The 17,693-nt window shown below is 43.6% G+C and overlaps 1 protein-coding gene across 3 annotated transcripts in view; it reads left to right on the top strand.

Moving 5' to 3' along the window:
* Positions 1-17,693, top strand: part of FNBP1L (formin binding protein 1 like) — a 169,651-nt gene that overhangs the window by 109,142 nt on the left and 42,816 nt on the right. For all 3 annotated transcript variants that reach the window (XM_075322345.1, XM_075322346.1, XM_075322347.1), the window contains exons 3-7: positions 3,717-3,770; positions 5,617-5,764; positions 8,144-8,206; positions 9,316-9,420; positions 13,253-13,381. In XM_075322345.1, coding sequence (XP_075178460.1) covers positions 3,717-3,770; positions 5,617-5,764; positions 8,144-8,206; positions 9,316-9,420; positions 13,253-13,381 — 499 coding nt within the window. The remainder of the gene's footprint in view (positions 1-3,716; positions 3,771-5,616; positions 5,765-8,143; positions 8,207-9,315; positions 9,421-13,252; positions 13,382-17,693) is intronic.

The raw sequence follows: 17,693 nt of genomic DNA on the forward strand, positions 1-17,693 counted from the left end.
CTCATCACGAGTTACGAGTACCGAGCACCCAAGCATGGTAGTGCTCGCTCATCACTAGTTACTAGTACCGAGCTCTCGGGCAAGGTAGTGCTCGCTCATCACTAGTTACGAGTACCGAGCACCCAAGCATGGTAGTGCTCGCTCATTACTAGTTACTAGTACCGAGCTCTCGGGCATGGTAGTGCTCGCTCATCACTAGTTACGAGTACCGAGCACCCAAGCATGGTAGTGCTCACTCATCACTAGTTACTAGTACCGAGCTCTCGGGCAAGGTAGTGCTCGCTCATCACTAGTTACGAGTACCGAGCACCCAAGCATGGTAGTGCTCGCTCATCACTAGTTACTAGTACCGAGCTCTCGGGCATGGTAGTGCTCGCTCATCACTAGTTACTAGTACCGAGCATCCAAGCATGGTAGTGTCCTCTCATCACTAGGTACGATTATCAGGCACCCGAGCATGGTAGTGCCTGCTTATCACTAGTTATGAATACTGGGGTTGCTTTCAATTTGGACCTGCCCTCTGGTCTGCATTGTCTTGAGAACAGGTTTAAAGCCCAAACTGACAGTATATAAACCAAACTACACTGTATAAAAAAAACATTTTGAATATTTGCTATGTGGATGGAAGAGTTTTTTGCTTCAAGTTAATTCAAGGGCTCCTTTATTCAGACTACATGTTTCAACTCTGTACCTTCAAATATTGTGTAAAATTAGTGTACAGTGTGCAGGAATTGAACTGGACAATGTTTTTTTTTTTTTTGTTTTTGTTTTTTTAAACCCATCTCTTCCACTACCCTTCTTTAGTTTGTTTCCCACTCACAGGGTACACTACTTTTACACACCGTTTGTCTTACTTCCTTAGATGGTTCGTTTGTAAAGTCTTCTGACTGAAAATCAGGCGAGTGAAGGCTGTTGCTATAATTGGCCATTTTTAATCCTCCTCCGACCTCAAGAAATGAGGAGCCTTTGGCATTACTTACAGAATCTGGTCCGGAGCTCGTAGCCGTCCCAAGTCATCAGCTCTTATTTGACTTGTACAGCGTCAGATTGGCTACCGAAGGAATCTCCAGTAATGCCAGGCCTGGATTCAGTTACTTGCATTGCACACCGGAGCTCTTACCTGAGCTCCAGAGTGCAGCCTAGACTGACCCGCGAGCGCCGAGTGATTGATTCCCCGGTGATTGTGGTTCAGTTCATGACAGCTGCAGGCAGGCTGGGCTGATCTCCGGAGTTCAGGTGAGAGCACCGGAGATCAGCCTGGCCTGTCTGCAGCTGTGATGATCTGAACCGCAATCGCCAAGGAATCAATCACTCGGCGCTCGCGGTTCAGTCTAGGCTGCACTCCGGAGCGTTCAGTCTAGGCTGCACGCCGGAGCTCAGGTGAGAGCTCCGGAGTGCAATGCAGGTATCTGAATCCAGGCCTGGCATTACTGGAGATTCCTCCGGTGGCCAGTCCGACACTGGCCTTGTAACACTGCTTCCTTCCTTCTATCTATAAACGCAGCTTAGGTATCCATGGTTATGACGACGAGCAACTAACTACGTAACGAACTCTTACGACCTGAGTTGCTATAACTATGGATACCTAAACTTCACATGAGGTAAGAGACATGGCCATATCAGTAGATCTATAATACATTTCTAATTGGGGGTATTTGTTAATAGCCTGATCATTACAGCTGCTACTTGTAGGGATGGGATCGTAGAGATGAGATCCCCCTTTAACTGTGTGATGGATTTTCTGTTATGGAGCCCCATTATCTCTATGTACGCCCCTGCCCGGAATTTCTAAACTAAAGGAGAAATAAAAAACCAAAGCCAAAAGAAGCATCAAAAAAGGAGAAATCACAATGATTGGAGCAAATTGCTAATGTGTATGTTGACATGGGGAAGCAGTATTTTTGCAAGTGAGAACATGGTATACCAGGAGTCTAGGTTTACAGTGTTGGCCAAAAGTATTGGCACCCCTGCAATTCTGTCAGATAATACTCAGTTTCTTCTTGAAAATGATTGCAGTCACAAATTCTTTGGTATTATCTTCATTTATTTTGCTTGCAATGGAAAAACACAAAAGAGAATGAAACAAAAATCAAATCATTGATCATTTCACACAAAACTCCAAAAATGGGCCAGACAAAAGTATTGGCACCCTTAGCTTAAAACTTGGTTGCACAACCTTTAGCCAAAATAACTGCGAACAACCGCTTCCGGTAACCATCAATGAGTTTCTTACAATGCTCTGCTGGAATTTTAGACCATTCTTCTTTGGCAAACTGCTCCAGGTCCCTGAGATTTAAAGGGCGCCTTCTCCAAACTGCGATTTTGAGATCTCTCCACAGGTGTTCTATGGGATTCAGGTCTGGACTCATTGCTGGCCACTTCAGTAGTCTCCAGTGCTTTCTATCCAGTTTCTAGTGCTTTTTGAAGTGTGTTTTGGGTCATTGTCCTGCTGGAAGACCCATGACCTCTGAGGGAGACCCAGCTTTCTCACAATGGGCCCTACATTATGCTGCAAAATTTGTTCCTAGTCTTCAGTCTTCATAATGCCATGCACACAGTCAAGCAGTCCAGTGCCAGAGGCAGCAAAATAACCCCAAAACATCAGGGAACCTCCGCCATGTTTGACTGTAGGGACCGTGTTCTTTTCTTTGAATGCCTTTTTTTTCCCCTGTAAACTCTGTTAATGGCTTTTCCCAAAAAGCTCTACTTTTGTCTCATCTGACCAGAGAACATTCTTCCAAAACGTTTTAGGCTCTCAGGTAAGTTTTGGCAAACTCCAGCCTGGCTTTTTTATGTCTCGGGGTAAGAAGGGGGGGTCTTCCTGGGTATCCTACCATTCAGACGCCGACTGATAGTACGGGTTGACACTGTTGTACCCTCGGACTGCAGGGCAGCTTGAACTTGTTTGGATGTTAGTCGAGGTTCTTTATCCACCATCCGCACAATCTTGCGTTGAAATCTCTCGTCACTTTTTCTTTTCCTTCCACATCTAGGGAGGTTAGCCACAGTGCCATGGGCTTTAAACTTCTTGATGACACTGCGCACCGTAGACACAGGAATTATGAGGTCTTTGGAGATGGACTTGTAGCCTTGAGATTGCTCATGCTTCCTCACAATTTATATTCCCAAGTCCTCAGACAGTTCTTTGGTCTTTCTCTTCTCCATGCTCAATGTGGTACACACAAGGACACAGGACAGAGGTTGACTCAACTTTAATCCATGTCAACTGGCTGCAAGTGTGATTTTAGTTATTGCCAACAACTGTTAGGTGCCACAGGTAAGTTACAGGTGCTGCTAATTACACAAATTAGCGAAGCATCACATGATTTTTCAAACGGTGCCAATACTTTTGTCCACCCCCTTTTTTATGTTTGGTGTGGAATTATATCCAATTTGGCTTTAAGAAATTTTTTTCTTTCATTGAGGACAAATTAAATGAAGATAATAATACCAAAGAATTTGTGATTGCAATCATTTTCAGGAAGAAACTGTATATCTGGCATATGGCAATAAAGTTGATCAATCTTGGTGTAAACCACAGTGATGATACCTTGTCATAAAATCTTCACTGCAATGTTTTTGTTTTCTTCCCATATTTTGTTGGGATATCAGTGGCAAATCTTTGTATATAAATGCTTAATTAAGATGATTGATTGTTTTTTTTTATCCCCAGACCAATAATTCTTACAGCAAGTGTTTTTTGTTTTCTTTTTTAGGAGTTTGGTGAAAAAGTTTTGTCCGAAACGTTCTTCAAAAGATGATGAGCCCAGGTATTTTCACTCATATTTCAAGCCAAAATTGTTCTTCCCTGTAAGATGAAAAATGGGTATATATGGGCCTTTATATCTAAACTAATATGTATCTGTACACACTTGATAAACCAGCTATTAAAAAAAACAGTGCAATATAATACAGTTCACCTCACTATACACAGCCTTGTATCCCAGTCTTCCAGATCCAAACTGTCATTTGCGAAACGAAATATTGTGATAATCGCCTGGATTTTAAACCTATCAACGCACTTTCAATCTTCCACCAACATGTGTTTTCTTTGGAATGGATATAAACTTCTTTTACATTGATGATCCGGAGGGTCCTCTGTTTAAGGATTACAAGTTAAAAAACTAAATGCTAGTAGTGAGAAATATATAGTGTAAATCACTCAATTCCGTGTGCTTCTGATGGTAAGGCTATGTGCCCAGGGGACTCTCCCCCGCGGATTTTGCTGTGGAAAACCTGCGGATTTATCTGGATTTTCTAGATAAATCCGCAGGTTTTAGCAAGTACAGACACTCCCCATGTTATCCTATGGGACATGGGGAGTGCTGTATCCATGCTGCGGTATGTGCGGCTGTGGAATATGCTGCAGATGTCCCGCAGCCGCACGTAACTGCATGTCAATTATTCCTGTAGAAATCCCCTCCCTCCACTATGGAGATAAAGGCCGAGACCTCCGCAGGTAAGTCGCACGAATGTCCGCAGATATTTCGCTGGAATCCCGCAGCAATGTATAGCTGCGGATTCCGGGGAGCTGCTGCGGGAAACCTGCGGACATACCTGCGGATATATCCGCGGGTACAGAGTCCCATGGGCACATAGCCTAAGGGTGTCCCAGTCCGTGAGCATTTCACAACTCCCAACATTGTGAGCTCGTGGATCCCTTTGTCGTTTCATAGGAAACAGATTTCAATTCTTTCATAGCGTGTTGGTGGAAAATTAAAGGTCAGTGCATGTGTGTAATATTTAAAAATTTAAAGGAACCTATCTGGAGATATACTGTCTCTACCATGGCATGGGTATCATGAATCATGCTTTGACTGCATTATTGGAGTCATGTATATTCAACTCAGAAATGTTGCAGCATACCTTATACATGCCTTGGGCTTCTCCCGGCCCACCTCCCCTAAATTATCAGGTCTCTGCCAATCTGTGTGTTTTTACTAAAATGCTGTAACTTTTCAGGACATACAGTACATAGCTGCAGTAATTAAACCAAAGCCTTGATTCATTTTGCTCGTGTATGAATCTCCTGACAGGTTCCCTTTAACTTCTTCCTACCATTTTTATTTGTAGTGTCTGTGCAACTTCCTCAAATAGCTGGTTGTCCTGCTGCTTTTAGCTCTAGTTTTTTTTTTTCTCCTCTTTATTCCTTTTGTCAATGTTAAGGAAGCCATCAATCAGTTGATCAAGTGCTTGGCTGACAAATTATCCATATGATTCCCCAACCTTCCCCCTCCGAACCTTTCCTCCCTGAGGCTTGCTGTAATCTTATGTACAGAGCTGAGGTTTTGGTGTAGAGTAATCTCTATACTGTGCTTCAACAGAACAGGCCGCTATAATCTATCAGTTACAGAGGATATCGTTTTTGTCCAAAAATGGAGATGTTCATATGAATTCCCTTTTCCATGGACCCGACATTTATTATGACAAATGGTTCCTATTATATTCATGTTGTATAAGAAATCCTTGTCTGTGACGAGCTTAATTGTGGGTTGTAATCGATAGGTGTCATTATTGTGCAAGAAACACTTTCGCTTGCACCGTGCAATCACAGCGTAATAGGCGACATATAACAATGGGACATGGGATACATAATTTATCTTCCTTCCGTTACAGATTTACATCATGTATAGCTTTTTATAATATACTGAACGAGCTGAATGACTACGCAGGACAGCGGGAAGTCGTGGCCGAGGAAATTGGGCACAGAGTTTATGCAGAAATAATGAAGTATTCCTATGAGCTGAAAGCCGAGCGAAAATCGGTATTTATTATATTATCGCACTTTATATATTCATTTTATTCTCTGAAATTGTGACGGTGTTTAACTGTTTGGTGTAGACCGGGTAGAAGAGCTCCATTAGGATATAGTTGAGTGAAAACAGAAAATATGAATAAAATCGGAGATGGAGTCTCATCTGCGTCTTACCTACATGGTAAACATATCTGTAGATGTGCGGGAGGCCTAAAAATGATGTTATTATTAATATGCCGGCATTCTTTATTTGTGCTGGGATATTTATCCTTCTGCACTTCTTGTAAGTGCATACCACAAAAAAATAAATTTCCCATTATGTCTACCTGTGATTTAATATGTAATTTGTAAATAACCCGTGTTTTAGCTGCATGTAGGTCAGGAAAATGCTTGCTTTTTATGATTTGTCCCTAAAATTCAACCATAAGTGATATTACCGTCATGGTTTTTGTCATGGTATAGCTAATTTATAGAATTTTTTTCCCATGGAGTCTTGCCAGCAACACTCTATATACAGCTGGTCATTTTAAAGGGGTAATCCAGCTCCGTACTAGGATGTAAGTGGGGAGGGGGGGAGGTGTGACGTGATGTTTGCAGATATCTGCTATCCCTGTCCAAGTCTACTGAATCATTGGTAACACTGGAACCTAAAGAAGCACAAAATAGAGTTTTATGAGAGGGAAAAAAAGGTGAAAAACTTGTAGAGCTCTTTTTGGGGCCTGTGAGAGTCACAACCAACTGTCCGAAACCTGAGTGACGCTGCTGTTGTAGCCCCACGTAAAAGCAGATGATGGATGTTGAACAGACTGAATGCAATGCCATGATGAAGAGACAATCCAAGAATATCTTTTGTGATTTTATTTCTACGCCTTTCAGAAAGATCCGCTCTCCTTCTTCAGGAACAATCACATCTATTGCTCCTGAAGGAGAGGGGTTCTCTCCGAAACGCATAGAAATAAAAGCACAAAATATATTCCTGCATTATCTTTTTATCAAGGCAGCGCGTAATTACACCCTGTCTGTTCAACGTCCATCTCATGTTCTACTTTATAGCACAGGTACATGAATCCTGCTGTACACTTCAGCTGGCAGATATCTGTAGATGTTAAGTCACCGTCCTGGTTGACCTCTCAAAGTGTAAGTAAATGGAGCTCGAATACTCATCTAAAGTGTACCTGTCACCAGGTCAAAACTACCTACTTTTTGCTCTTATTTTATTCCCGCAGCTCCCCTAAAGACACCACGGGACTCCCTGGAGGGGGGGGGCGGGGGCACCACTCACTTGGTAGAGACCTTAAAAATTAGCACAAGTGATGGGTAAGCAATACTATGCTTTGGCACTTTGTACTTGTAACTAGTGATGATCTGGCACTACCATTCTCGGGTGCTCCATACTAGTAACTAGTGGTGATCGGGCACTACCATGCTCGGTACTTGTAACTAGTGATGAGTGAGCACTACCCACTACCATGCTTGTTACTCGTAACTAGTGATGAGGAGGAGGCACTACCATGCTTGGGTGCTCAGTACGCGTACAGAGCAGTCTGATGCTCGGATGGGCTCGACTCGTGTACCAAATATAATGGAAGTCAATGGGGAGCTAAAGCATTTTTCCGGATGATTTTCTAGAAAAATGCCGAGTTCCTCATTGATTTCCTTTATACTCAGTACACGAGTCGAGCCTGTCTGCGTACTGAGCATGATGGTGCTCGCTCATTACTAATGATCACTAAGTAAAAAAAACCCTTATGTCTCCGGAACCATATTATGGATCATTTAGAAAAAAAATAAAAATATTCAGCGAAGCAGTAAGAATAAGAGCGCAATAACTGGCCACTTCTGACCTGGTGAAAAGTCCTCTTTTAGTATAGCCAATTTTCCTTAAAGCTACAGATCCAGCCACTCACAAGACTATTTTAGGACACACTAATGAGTATGATGGAGTCTATGGGAGTCTAGATTTCTGTAATCTTAAATGTTGCCTTGTTATGAACTTTCGTATGGGATCCCTTTAATAACACCATTTTCCAAAGACAGCAAGTCTAAAAATACTCTAATATAGAGGCAAAACATGTGACCATGCTGCTTCATAGTCGTCTTAGTCCTGAATGTGGATGCACTTTCTTAGATCACATGATCCTGAAGAAGAATGAATGGTTCTATGTCCAAATGGTTCCTGCATTCTCGCATCTTTATAAAATCTTTAAAAAAATAAACCCGTATTTGCATCTATATTGGGGGTCACAGCAAGTTTATTTTATTGTATTTTCCAAGAATGTATATAATTTGCAATATGCCATATTTTGATCAAGGATTGTACAAGTGTGCCAATATTCTGAAAAATGAAATAAAGTACCAACGTTTATTTTTTTTTTTTTTTCTTGAAAGCATCTGCAAGAAGGCCGGAGAGCACAGCAGTACCTTGATATGTGTCTGAAACAAATGGACAGTGTAAGTTGTTGCTTTTCTTTAGTATGCTTGAGTCTATTCCTTGAAGAGTAAATAAATCCACAGTCTTCATGTCCAGGGATTTAGGAGATGTGGTGATAGCACAGTACCTCATAAAATCTCAGTCCGGTGTGCCAATTTTACACAATTTATAGTGCAATTCATATGGTCTTTCCAAAATTTGGTCCACACGTGGAGTCCTACAGTAAAGCCTGCTTTACACGGTACGATCTATCGTGCAATTTCACGATCGATCGTACCCGCCCCTGTTTGTGCGTCACGTGCAATTAGTTGCCCGTGGCGCACAAAGTCGTTAACCCCCGTCACACGCACTTACCTGCTGTGCGACCTCGCTGTGGGCGGCGAACGTCCACTTCCTGAATGGGGAGGGACGTTCGGCGTCACAGCGACATCACACAGCGGCCGGCCAATAGAAGTGGAGGGGCGGAGATGAGCGGGATGTAAACATCCCGCCCACCTCCTTCCTTCCGCATAGCCGGCGGGAGCTGCGGGACGCAGGTAAGCAGAGTTCATCGCTCCCGTGGTGTCACACACTGCGACGTGTGCTGCCACGGGACCGTTTAACAACCGGCGCCATTTTAATTAAACGAGATTATGAAACCGAGCGACGAGTACACGACTCACGATTTGCGAGCGATACTGCGTCGCTCTGAGGTGTCACACAGCCCGACGTCGCAAGCGATGCCGGATGTGCGTCAGAAAAAACGTGACCCCGACGATCCATCGCACGATAGATCGTCTCGTGTAAAGCACCCTTAAGTCCATAATGATCTGGAATTGAGATCCATACAAAGGGCAAAATCTGTACTGAACGTCTGGATTTTCTGCAGTCTGAATAGAATAGCGATAAGCAGATTCATCTGCAGAGGATCACATTTATTTCTGCAAATTTTGGTGGTAAAATTTGAAACTACAGTTTCAAAAGATCCGCTCCTCTCTAGTCATTAATTACAAGTTCACATCTGTTATGCGCTGACCAATGTCCTGGGGTCACACTTACATGATTATTTTGCCGTTTATGTTGCGTTTATACGGTGTTCCTTATAGGTTTCCCCTTTTTTTAATAACTCAAAATATTACAATATCTGCAGAGTAAAAAGAAGTTTGAGAGAGAATGCAAAGAAGCGGAGAAGGCGCAGCAGACATACGAGAGGCTGGATAATGACGCCAATGCCACAAAATCCGACGTAGAGAAGGTAAAGATGTCATACTTTGAGTTCTCTTTTATAGGTAGGATTTTAGTTTCCTTTTAATTTCCACTTACAGTGGAATCTCGGTTTACGAGTAACTTGGTGTGCAAGCATTTCGCTATACGAGCAAAGCTTGCTGTAAATTTGTAGCTTAGTTTACGAGCAAGCTTTGCGGTACAAGCAAATACTGACTGCACACACTTCCGGTTCCGTATTTTCACCGCGCTCTGACCCGCTCTTGTAGTCCACTCAAACACACGCATATTATGCTCACCTTACCTTCCGTTCCATCGCTGGCCTCATGGTTGTTGTAGTTCGCCGTTACAAGATGTGTATCGGGTAACCATCGCGACGATGGAGTAACTTCCACTGCCAGCCGCTACTACAAAGGCAGTGCGCTGACCAATCCGAGGCAAGCAGCTCCTGCCTTTGACATCAGCGCTCTGGCAGCGGAAGCTCCGGCATTGGTCGCGATGGTTACCCGACACACATCCTGTACCGGCGAACTACAAGAACCAGGAGTCCGGCAAAGGAACGGAAGGTAAGGGGAGCATAATGTTGAACAAGTTGTGGAACCAATTGTCTGAGCGTGCATTATTTGCTCGTAAACAAAGGTTCCACTGTATTCTTTTTTGCACGTTAGAGGATCCCTTGTAATTGTTAAAATATCACTGGTGACATCAGTGTATTTTGTGCTGTGGAAAGCTGGGAAGTGCACACGTCTGACCTCTGTCCCTGGTCTCTAAAGATGGCAGGTCTAATGTAGATTAATTGGCTTTTAGATCTTTGCCTCCAAATTTTTGGTGCTTTATATTCAGGGGATATATCTTTAGGGTAAGAATAAAATTAATTTCGTCACTAGTTTTAGACTTTCTGATGTTTAAATGGACCGATTCCAATATCAAAGTGTTTTAAGTTAGGATATTACTGCAGGTATTTTTTTGTATAATATGGATGGCCGCCTCCGCTCCAAACCTGAAAATTCAGGTTTCGGAGGAAATAAGCATAATTTTTTATATCCACGGGGGTCTTCAAAGCTGTGATGTACATTGCTGATTCAGTATTCCTGGTGCCTGCAGGGGATCTCTGTGGTCAGCAGACGTTTTCCTTCCTTAATAAAGTTATCGTGCTGTACAGCCGTAACCCCGAGGAATTATTAGGCCACCCGCACACCTAGCGCTGAGTATTCTGTGCAAATTATGCAACTGAAAAAGCAGGGTTATAAAATACCAGCAAAGTATGCAAGATCACACTGTTCAGACCGACATTAAAATATATTGCAGAATTTTAATGGGAAACTGTCATCAGAAAAAAAACCTCACTTGATATCATTCTTGTTTTTTTTGTAATATATATAGATATATATATTATATATAGATATATATAGATATATAGAGAGAGAGAGAGAGAGAGAGAGAGATATGATATATATGATATATATAATATATATAATATATGCCATCCACAACCTGTCTCCTCCTTACATCTGTGACCTAGTCTCCCGGTACCTACCCACACGCAACCTCAGATCCTCACAAGATTTCCTTCTCTACTCCTCTTATCTCCTCTTTCCACAATCGCGAACAAGATTTCTCCCGTGCCTCCCCCATACTCTGGAACGCTCTACCTCAGCATATCAGACTCTCCCCTACCGTGGAAAGCTTCAAGAGGAAACTCAAGACCCACCTCTTCCAACAAGCCTACAACCTACAATAACCCTCAGTCCAGTAGACCACTGCGCAACCAGCTCTGTCCTCACCTGTTGTACCATCACCAATTCCCTATAGACTGTGAGCCCTCGCGGGCAGGGACCTCTCTCCTCCTGTACCAGTCTGTTATGTACTGTTAATGATTGTTGTACGTATACCCTCTTTCACTGTAAACTGCCATGGAATAAATGGCGCTATAAAAAATAAATAACAAAATTATATGTATATATATATATATATATATATATATATATATATATATAATATTTTATTAAATACTATGTTACACAGTATAAAATTAATTCACCTGCCACCCCATTACACGGATTCTGGTGCCAGGTCTCCTCAGGCTCAGGTGCTGCATTCACACTTCTTAGGACGAACCACAGTATCTGAAAATTTTTGTTTTACCCTGTGGAATATTGTATTTTGGACAGGATTGTCAAAGTAGCGTATAACTCCTTTTTAGGCCTCTTTCACACACCCGCATAGAACACACACTTGTTTCACAGTTCATGGTAAAGGTGTGTATTTGTGTCTGTGTTTTTTCTGTGTGCTGTTGCTGTTCTATCCGTGTGTCATCCGTATAGTACACAGACAGCATGAACTGGTATACTTGCCTGTCCTCGGCGCTGCTGTTACTTCCGGGTCCACAGTCAGTGCAGTGTATATGCATAAGCATAATGAGTGGGCCCGTAAGCAACAGCACCGCCGGAGACAGGTAAGTATAAAAATTCTTTATCAGCTGTGTTTTCTCCGATGTGTCACACTGATGTCACATGGATCCCCTCAGTGTGTGGTCTGTGTGACACCTGTGCTGCCGGAGAAAAACGGACATGTCGCCGTGGGGATCACTCTGACCATGTCAAAACAGAGACATGTGCAGACCCATTGATTTTTTTTTTTAATGGGTCTCTGTGTCCGTGTCTCTGGTATGTGTGAACATTGACGTCACACATACCAGAAGGACGGATGTGTGAAAGAGGCCTTATATGCATTTAGATTAGGTGACTGTCTGCAAACGAGTTTCTGAAAAGGTGCTTGATTCTCTGTTCGTGTACACATTTAATCAATAAACAGTGACCATCTTTATTGACAGCATAAAAAGCATTATTAGCTGCAGCTCGTCACCTCATGTGCTACCAATGACAGAAACTGCTTTACACTGATGAGGGGGCAAACACCCCGAAACACTTGTCTGTTTTTTTGTTGTTTTTTTTTTGCCTTATCCTGAGTTTTGTGATGTGGTAAGGCTCATTAAAGGGTTACTATTAACTTTTAGGATTACTGCATCCAAAAGGTGGCACTACACAAATTTTCAAGTATTGTTCCTCTCTTAAGAGGCAGTTTGCACACTATGGATGCGGAATGATGAAGCGCAGAACTGCTCCTATCAGTATTCACTGACCTGTTAAAACGAGCACCGATCAACTTGTATATAGTCGATAGTTGCATTTCTAAATAGACCTTTAGGCTATGTACGCACTAGAAAGTGCCTTTTTCTTAAGGAAAATGCGGACCCTCTTAAAGAATCCCGCACCTGCGGTAAAAAAACGCACCAAAACCGCAGCAAAATCCTCATGCGGGTTTACCCCGAATTTTCCGCAGGTTGGTCCCTGCAGATTTTTAGCATTATCTATGGCAAAAAGCTGCAGAAAAGAAGTGACATGCTCATTAATTCCGCAGCAGGAAATCTGCGGGTATAAAAAAACCGCAGTGTGTGCACAGCATTTTTTTTAAAATCCCTAGGATTTGCTGGGGAATGACTGCAGCAATGTTAGACACATTTTCTGCAGCAAATCCACAGCAAAATCCGCGGTAAATCCACAACGTGCGCACAGGGCCTTAAACAGTTTTTGTTTTTTAGAGAAGACTGTTCTTTACCAAGACTTTTCGGCGGTCTCATTATCATCACAGACATGATTTGATATTACAACTCACCTGCTCCCACTCCCTTCACAATGACTTTTATTCTTATGTGGAACATGCTCAGAAGGCTCCTATAACTAATAGTACAGCGGACCTCTGTATTACCCCTCCAGTACACAGGGCAGCTTAGTCAAGATGATGAATCTGCTTTGATTTCAAACTTTTTTTTTTTTTTTTTTAAACATTGCATTCTTTTACAGGCAAAACAGCAGCTGAACCTTCGCACCCACATGGCAGACGAAAGCAAAAACGAATACGCCGCGCAACTACAGAACTACAACCAAGAACAACACAAACATTTCTACATCGTTATCCCACAGGTTTACAAGGTGAGCAGCGCCTGTTTGTCCTCGGATCAAATATTCTAAATATTCTATTTGCGTTTTATGTTTTTTAAATATTTACTTATGGAGTGTATTTTTATTCGGATAACAGAAAGCTTTGATAGAAGCCCTGGGTGTGTCAGATTAGGCGTATAAATAGCAGAAATGCAGGAATGTAAAATAAACAGGAAAAAAATGTTATATTTTTTTTATTTTATTTTTTCTTATGTGAAAAATGGAATTGAGCGTGTTCTCCTGGCCGCAGATTTGAGGGAGGTTCCGTACTTCCTTTATGCGTTGCCGGTCATTAGAAGATGTTTTTGAACAATGACTTTGCTGATAGGTTTCCTGTTTATTTAACCCTGGATACCTAATAATTGAGGGCAAGTCACTATTTTTTCACGCTCGTCGTGCTAAAACAAAGGAAACACTTACTTTACCCTTCCTCCTCCCCTTAAACCAAGTGGTATGAAATCAGATTAAATGTAAATGCCTGGTTTAAACCCATAAAAAAAAAAAAATACAGGCCACATCTTGAGGGGTGTGCAGGAATTGGGGGTGCACACTAATTAGTGAATTCTGCTTATCTCATCAGTGGTGTGTGCCTCTGCACCCATCGCCAGAAATATTACTCCAGTCCATGACTAGAGTAACACTTCTGGGGTAAGGAACGCTGCCTTTTTACATGAAGTTGATAGGCAGGCACTTCGTCTTGCCCCAGATCCGCCCGTGTTGGTAGTGAGGCCCAAAACTGGCTTGAAAAATGCTAAAAATCGCAACGTTTTTGCACAACTCTGCATTGCACACAACTTTTGCCACTTTTTAAAAGCGTTTTATACCAGTTTTAATGCGTAAACATTTTAATTTATCGGCCCCATAGTGTTAAGATGTTTTAAGTTAATATAGAGGTCTTTAAGCTATATGACAAGGGTTGCAGAAAATCTGTGGCTGACACTAACAGCACTATGGGTACTGTGACTTGCTTCATTGATTCTGTGATGGGATGATAAACACTTTAAGCCACCCGTGTAAACTATAGCTGTCGGACGAACGATGGTTTGATCTACTCAGACATCTGATGGGGATTTTGGGGGCCTGTAGCACGAACTGATCAATATCATATTCCTCTGTCAATTACTGCTGATCCATTCGTGTCCCAGCAGTAGGACACCCTGTGATCAGCTTGCCATTGGGAAACCACCTTGCTTTAGTTAACGCACGCACACCCCTTTTTATTCTTTTTCTTTTTTTTCTTTACAATAATGTCCGCTTTTGACCTCGCGTTTGTGCTAGAACCGTGTCCTAGAAATGATCCATTAATGGGATGTGCCACTGCTGGTATCACAACAATCATATAGTCTGTTGGTGAAATCTGGCAGCGACTGTTCATTTCTGCTGTAGCACCCCCATAGGAGAAATAAAGCATTACATCATGCCAAGCGCAAGAAGTGAACTATTTGTGTAATAGTATTTTCCCGAAAATAGGGCCTAGCAGGAGTTTTCAGCAAGGCTTAAATATAAGACCCACCCCGAAAGTAAGCTCTAGTCCGTGGTTCAATAATAGTGTCCAGGCAGCTAAAAAAGTTAAATATAGCAGGACACTTCATCATAGACAGCAGACACCCCCAAAAGAGAGAAGACAGAAGACCACGCGATTATACTCTCCAGATGCTGACCGGGGGCAGTGGAACACATCAAGGAACTGCGCGCATACACACACATGCGCACATACACTCACCACATCCAGCGATATTGATTTGCTTCTGGACAGCATAAGGACCTGGGACGTTGTACAGTGGAGCGCCAGGACCTACGGGTGGAACGCATCATAGAGACGAGAGCAGAGAGTTCCCCTGCTGGCTGGAAGCTAGTGGTGTCATCGGATGTGATGAGTGTGCGCCGGCCAGGAGGAGGGGAGGATAGCGTGCAGCTTACCTGCTGGGAGCGCTCAACAGAAACCACAGGGAGGACCTGGGAGCCACGCAGACGCGCAGGGTCTGGTAAGTATAACGATCCTTTGAAAGGGATCTGCATTTTTGGTGGTGGGGGGAGTAAACTTTTCCCCAACCATGTCTCCCCGAGAATAAGCCCTAGCACTTTACTCAGGGCAAAAAAGACTCTCATTTTCGGGGAATCTGGGTATATGGACTATGGGAAGCTCTAGCAGGATTTCCTCTTACCTGTGTGTGGACTCTTATGACCTCATCTACTGTGTTTTTCCAAAAATAAGACAGTCTTGTACTTTTTTTTTTTTTTTTTTCCCCTAAAAAGCGCTAGGGCTTATTTTTGGAGGTCTTATTCATGGAGAAACATGGTTGGGGGCAAGTTTACCCCCCAAAAAAGCAGACACTCCTCCCACCCACCTTCCTATGAGACTCATACCAGACTCCAGACGTGTGCGCAGCTCCCAAGTCCTCCAGTGGTTTCCAGCAGGCGGTCCCAGCAGGTATGCTTCATGCTGTTTCCCCTGCTTCCGACCGACACACTCACATACATCAGATCGCACACACACTCGCTAGTCACTCACCACATCCGGCGGTACAGAATGCCTCCTGCCACAAGGAAAGATGGGAGGAAGTTACGCATCGCAAGTCCTGTAACCATTCCATTCGCAGCGCAGGTCCTTGCGTTCCACAGCACTGCGTCTCAGAATTCTGCTGGACAGAAGAAATCGGTATTGTGCGGTCTATAATGAAGTGTCCTGCAGTATCTTTAACTTAGCTACATGGACACTTCATTATTGAACCGCGACTAAGTGGGCACTTTGCACACTACGACATCGCAAGCCGATGCTGCGATGCCGAGCGCGATAGTCCCCGCCCCCGTCGCAGCTGCGATATCATGGTGATAGCTGGCGTAGCGAACATTATCGCTATGCCAGCTTCACATACACTCAGCTGTCCTGCGACGTTGCTCTGGCTAGTGACCCGCCTCCTGATTAAGGGTGCAGGTCGTGCGGCGTCATAACGACGTCACACGGCAGGCGGCCAATAGAAGTGGAGGGGCGGAGATGAGCGGGACGTAAACATCCCGCCCCCCTCCGTCCTTCCGCATAGCCGGTGTGAGCAGCAGGATGCAGGTAGGAGATGTTCCTCGCTCATGCGGTGTCACACACAGTGATGTGTGCTGCCGCAGGAACGAGGAACAACGTCGTAACATCTATCATTTCCAAACTATGGAAATGACCGACGTTACACCGATGATACCATCACGACGCTTTTGCGCTCGTTAATCGTATCAAAAAGGCTTTACACACTATCACCTGCGACGCCGGATGTGCACCACTTTCAATTTGACCCCACCGACATCGCACCTGCGATGTCGTAATGTGCAAAGTGCCCCTAAGGCTTATTTTCGGGGTAGGGCTTATATTTAAGCCTTGCTCCAAAAATTCTGAAAATCCCTGCTAGGGCTTTTTTTTTGGAAAAACGCAGTAATAGAGGTTTATGGATCCGTATGGCGATCGCTCTTACCTCATTGATCAGTTGTTCTCGGCGGGAGCGTCTGCGGTAATCTTGTGAGATCAGGTTACATCCAAGAAATCTGCCGGGACTTGCAGAAATCTGGAGTTGTATAATGCCCGTTTCTGCCTACCACAGTAAAAGCCATTTATGATTAAACGTCTGATTAATTCTATTTTATTGCTGCTCGCTTGTACGGGCAAGCTATTTATAGAGAGCCGTGAAGTCATAGTTTGTCCCAGACATTTCCATACATAGTAACTGGCATTTCTCTTGGGTTTTCAAAGAAGTCTGATAAGTTATACTCATCAAGAAGGAAATATACGGCAGGGGTTATATAGTCCTCCAGCAGAGGGGGGTTATATAGTCCTCCAGCAGAGGGGGGTTATATAGTCCTCCAGCAGAGGGGGGTTATATAGTCCTCCAGCAGAGGGGGGTTATATAGTCCTCCAGCAGAGGGGGGTTATATAGTCCTCCAGCAGAGGGGGGTTATATAGTCCTCCAGCAGAGGGGGGTTATATAGTCCTCCAGCAGAGGGGGGTTATATAGTCCTCCAGCAGAGGGGGGTTATATAGTCCTCCAGCAGAGGGGGGTTATATAGTCCTCCAGCAGAGGGGGGTTATATAGTCCTCCAGCAGAGGGGGGTTATATAGTCCTCCAGCAGAGGGGGGTTATATAGTCCTCCAGCAGAGGGGGGTTATATAGTCCTCCAGCAGAGGGGGGTTATATAGTCCTCCAGCAGAGGGGGGTTATATAGTCCTCCAGCAGAGGGGGGTTATATAGTCCTCCAGCAGAGGGGGGTTATATAGTCCTCCAGCAGAGGGGGGTTATATAGTCCTCCAGCAGAGGGGGGTTAT

Source organism: Anomaloglossus baeobatrachus, chromosome 8 (genome assembly GCF_048569485.1).
Source record: "Anomaloglossus baeobatrachus isolate aAnoBae1 chromosome 8, aAnoBae1.hap1, whole genome shotgun sequence".
Lineage (NCBI taxonomy): Eukaryota > Metazoa > Chordata > Amphibia > Anura > Aromobatidae > Anomaloglossus > Anomaloglossus baeobatrachus.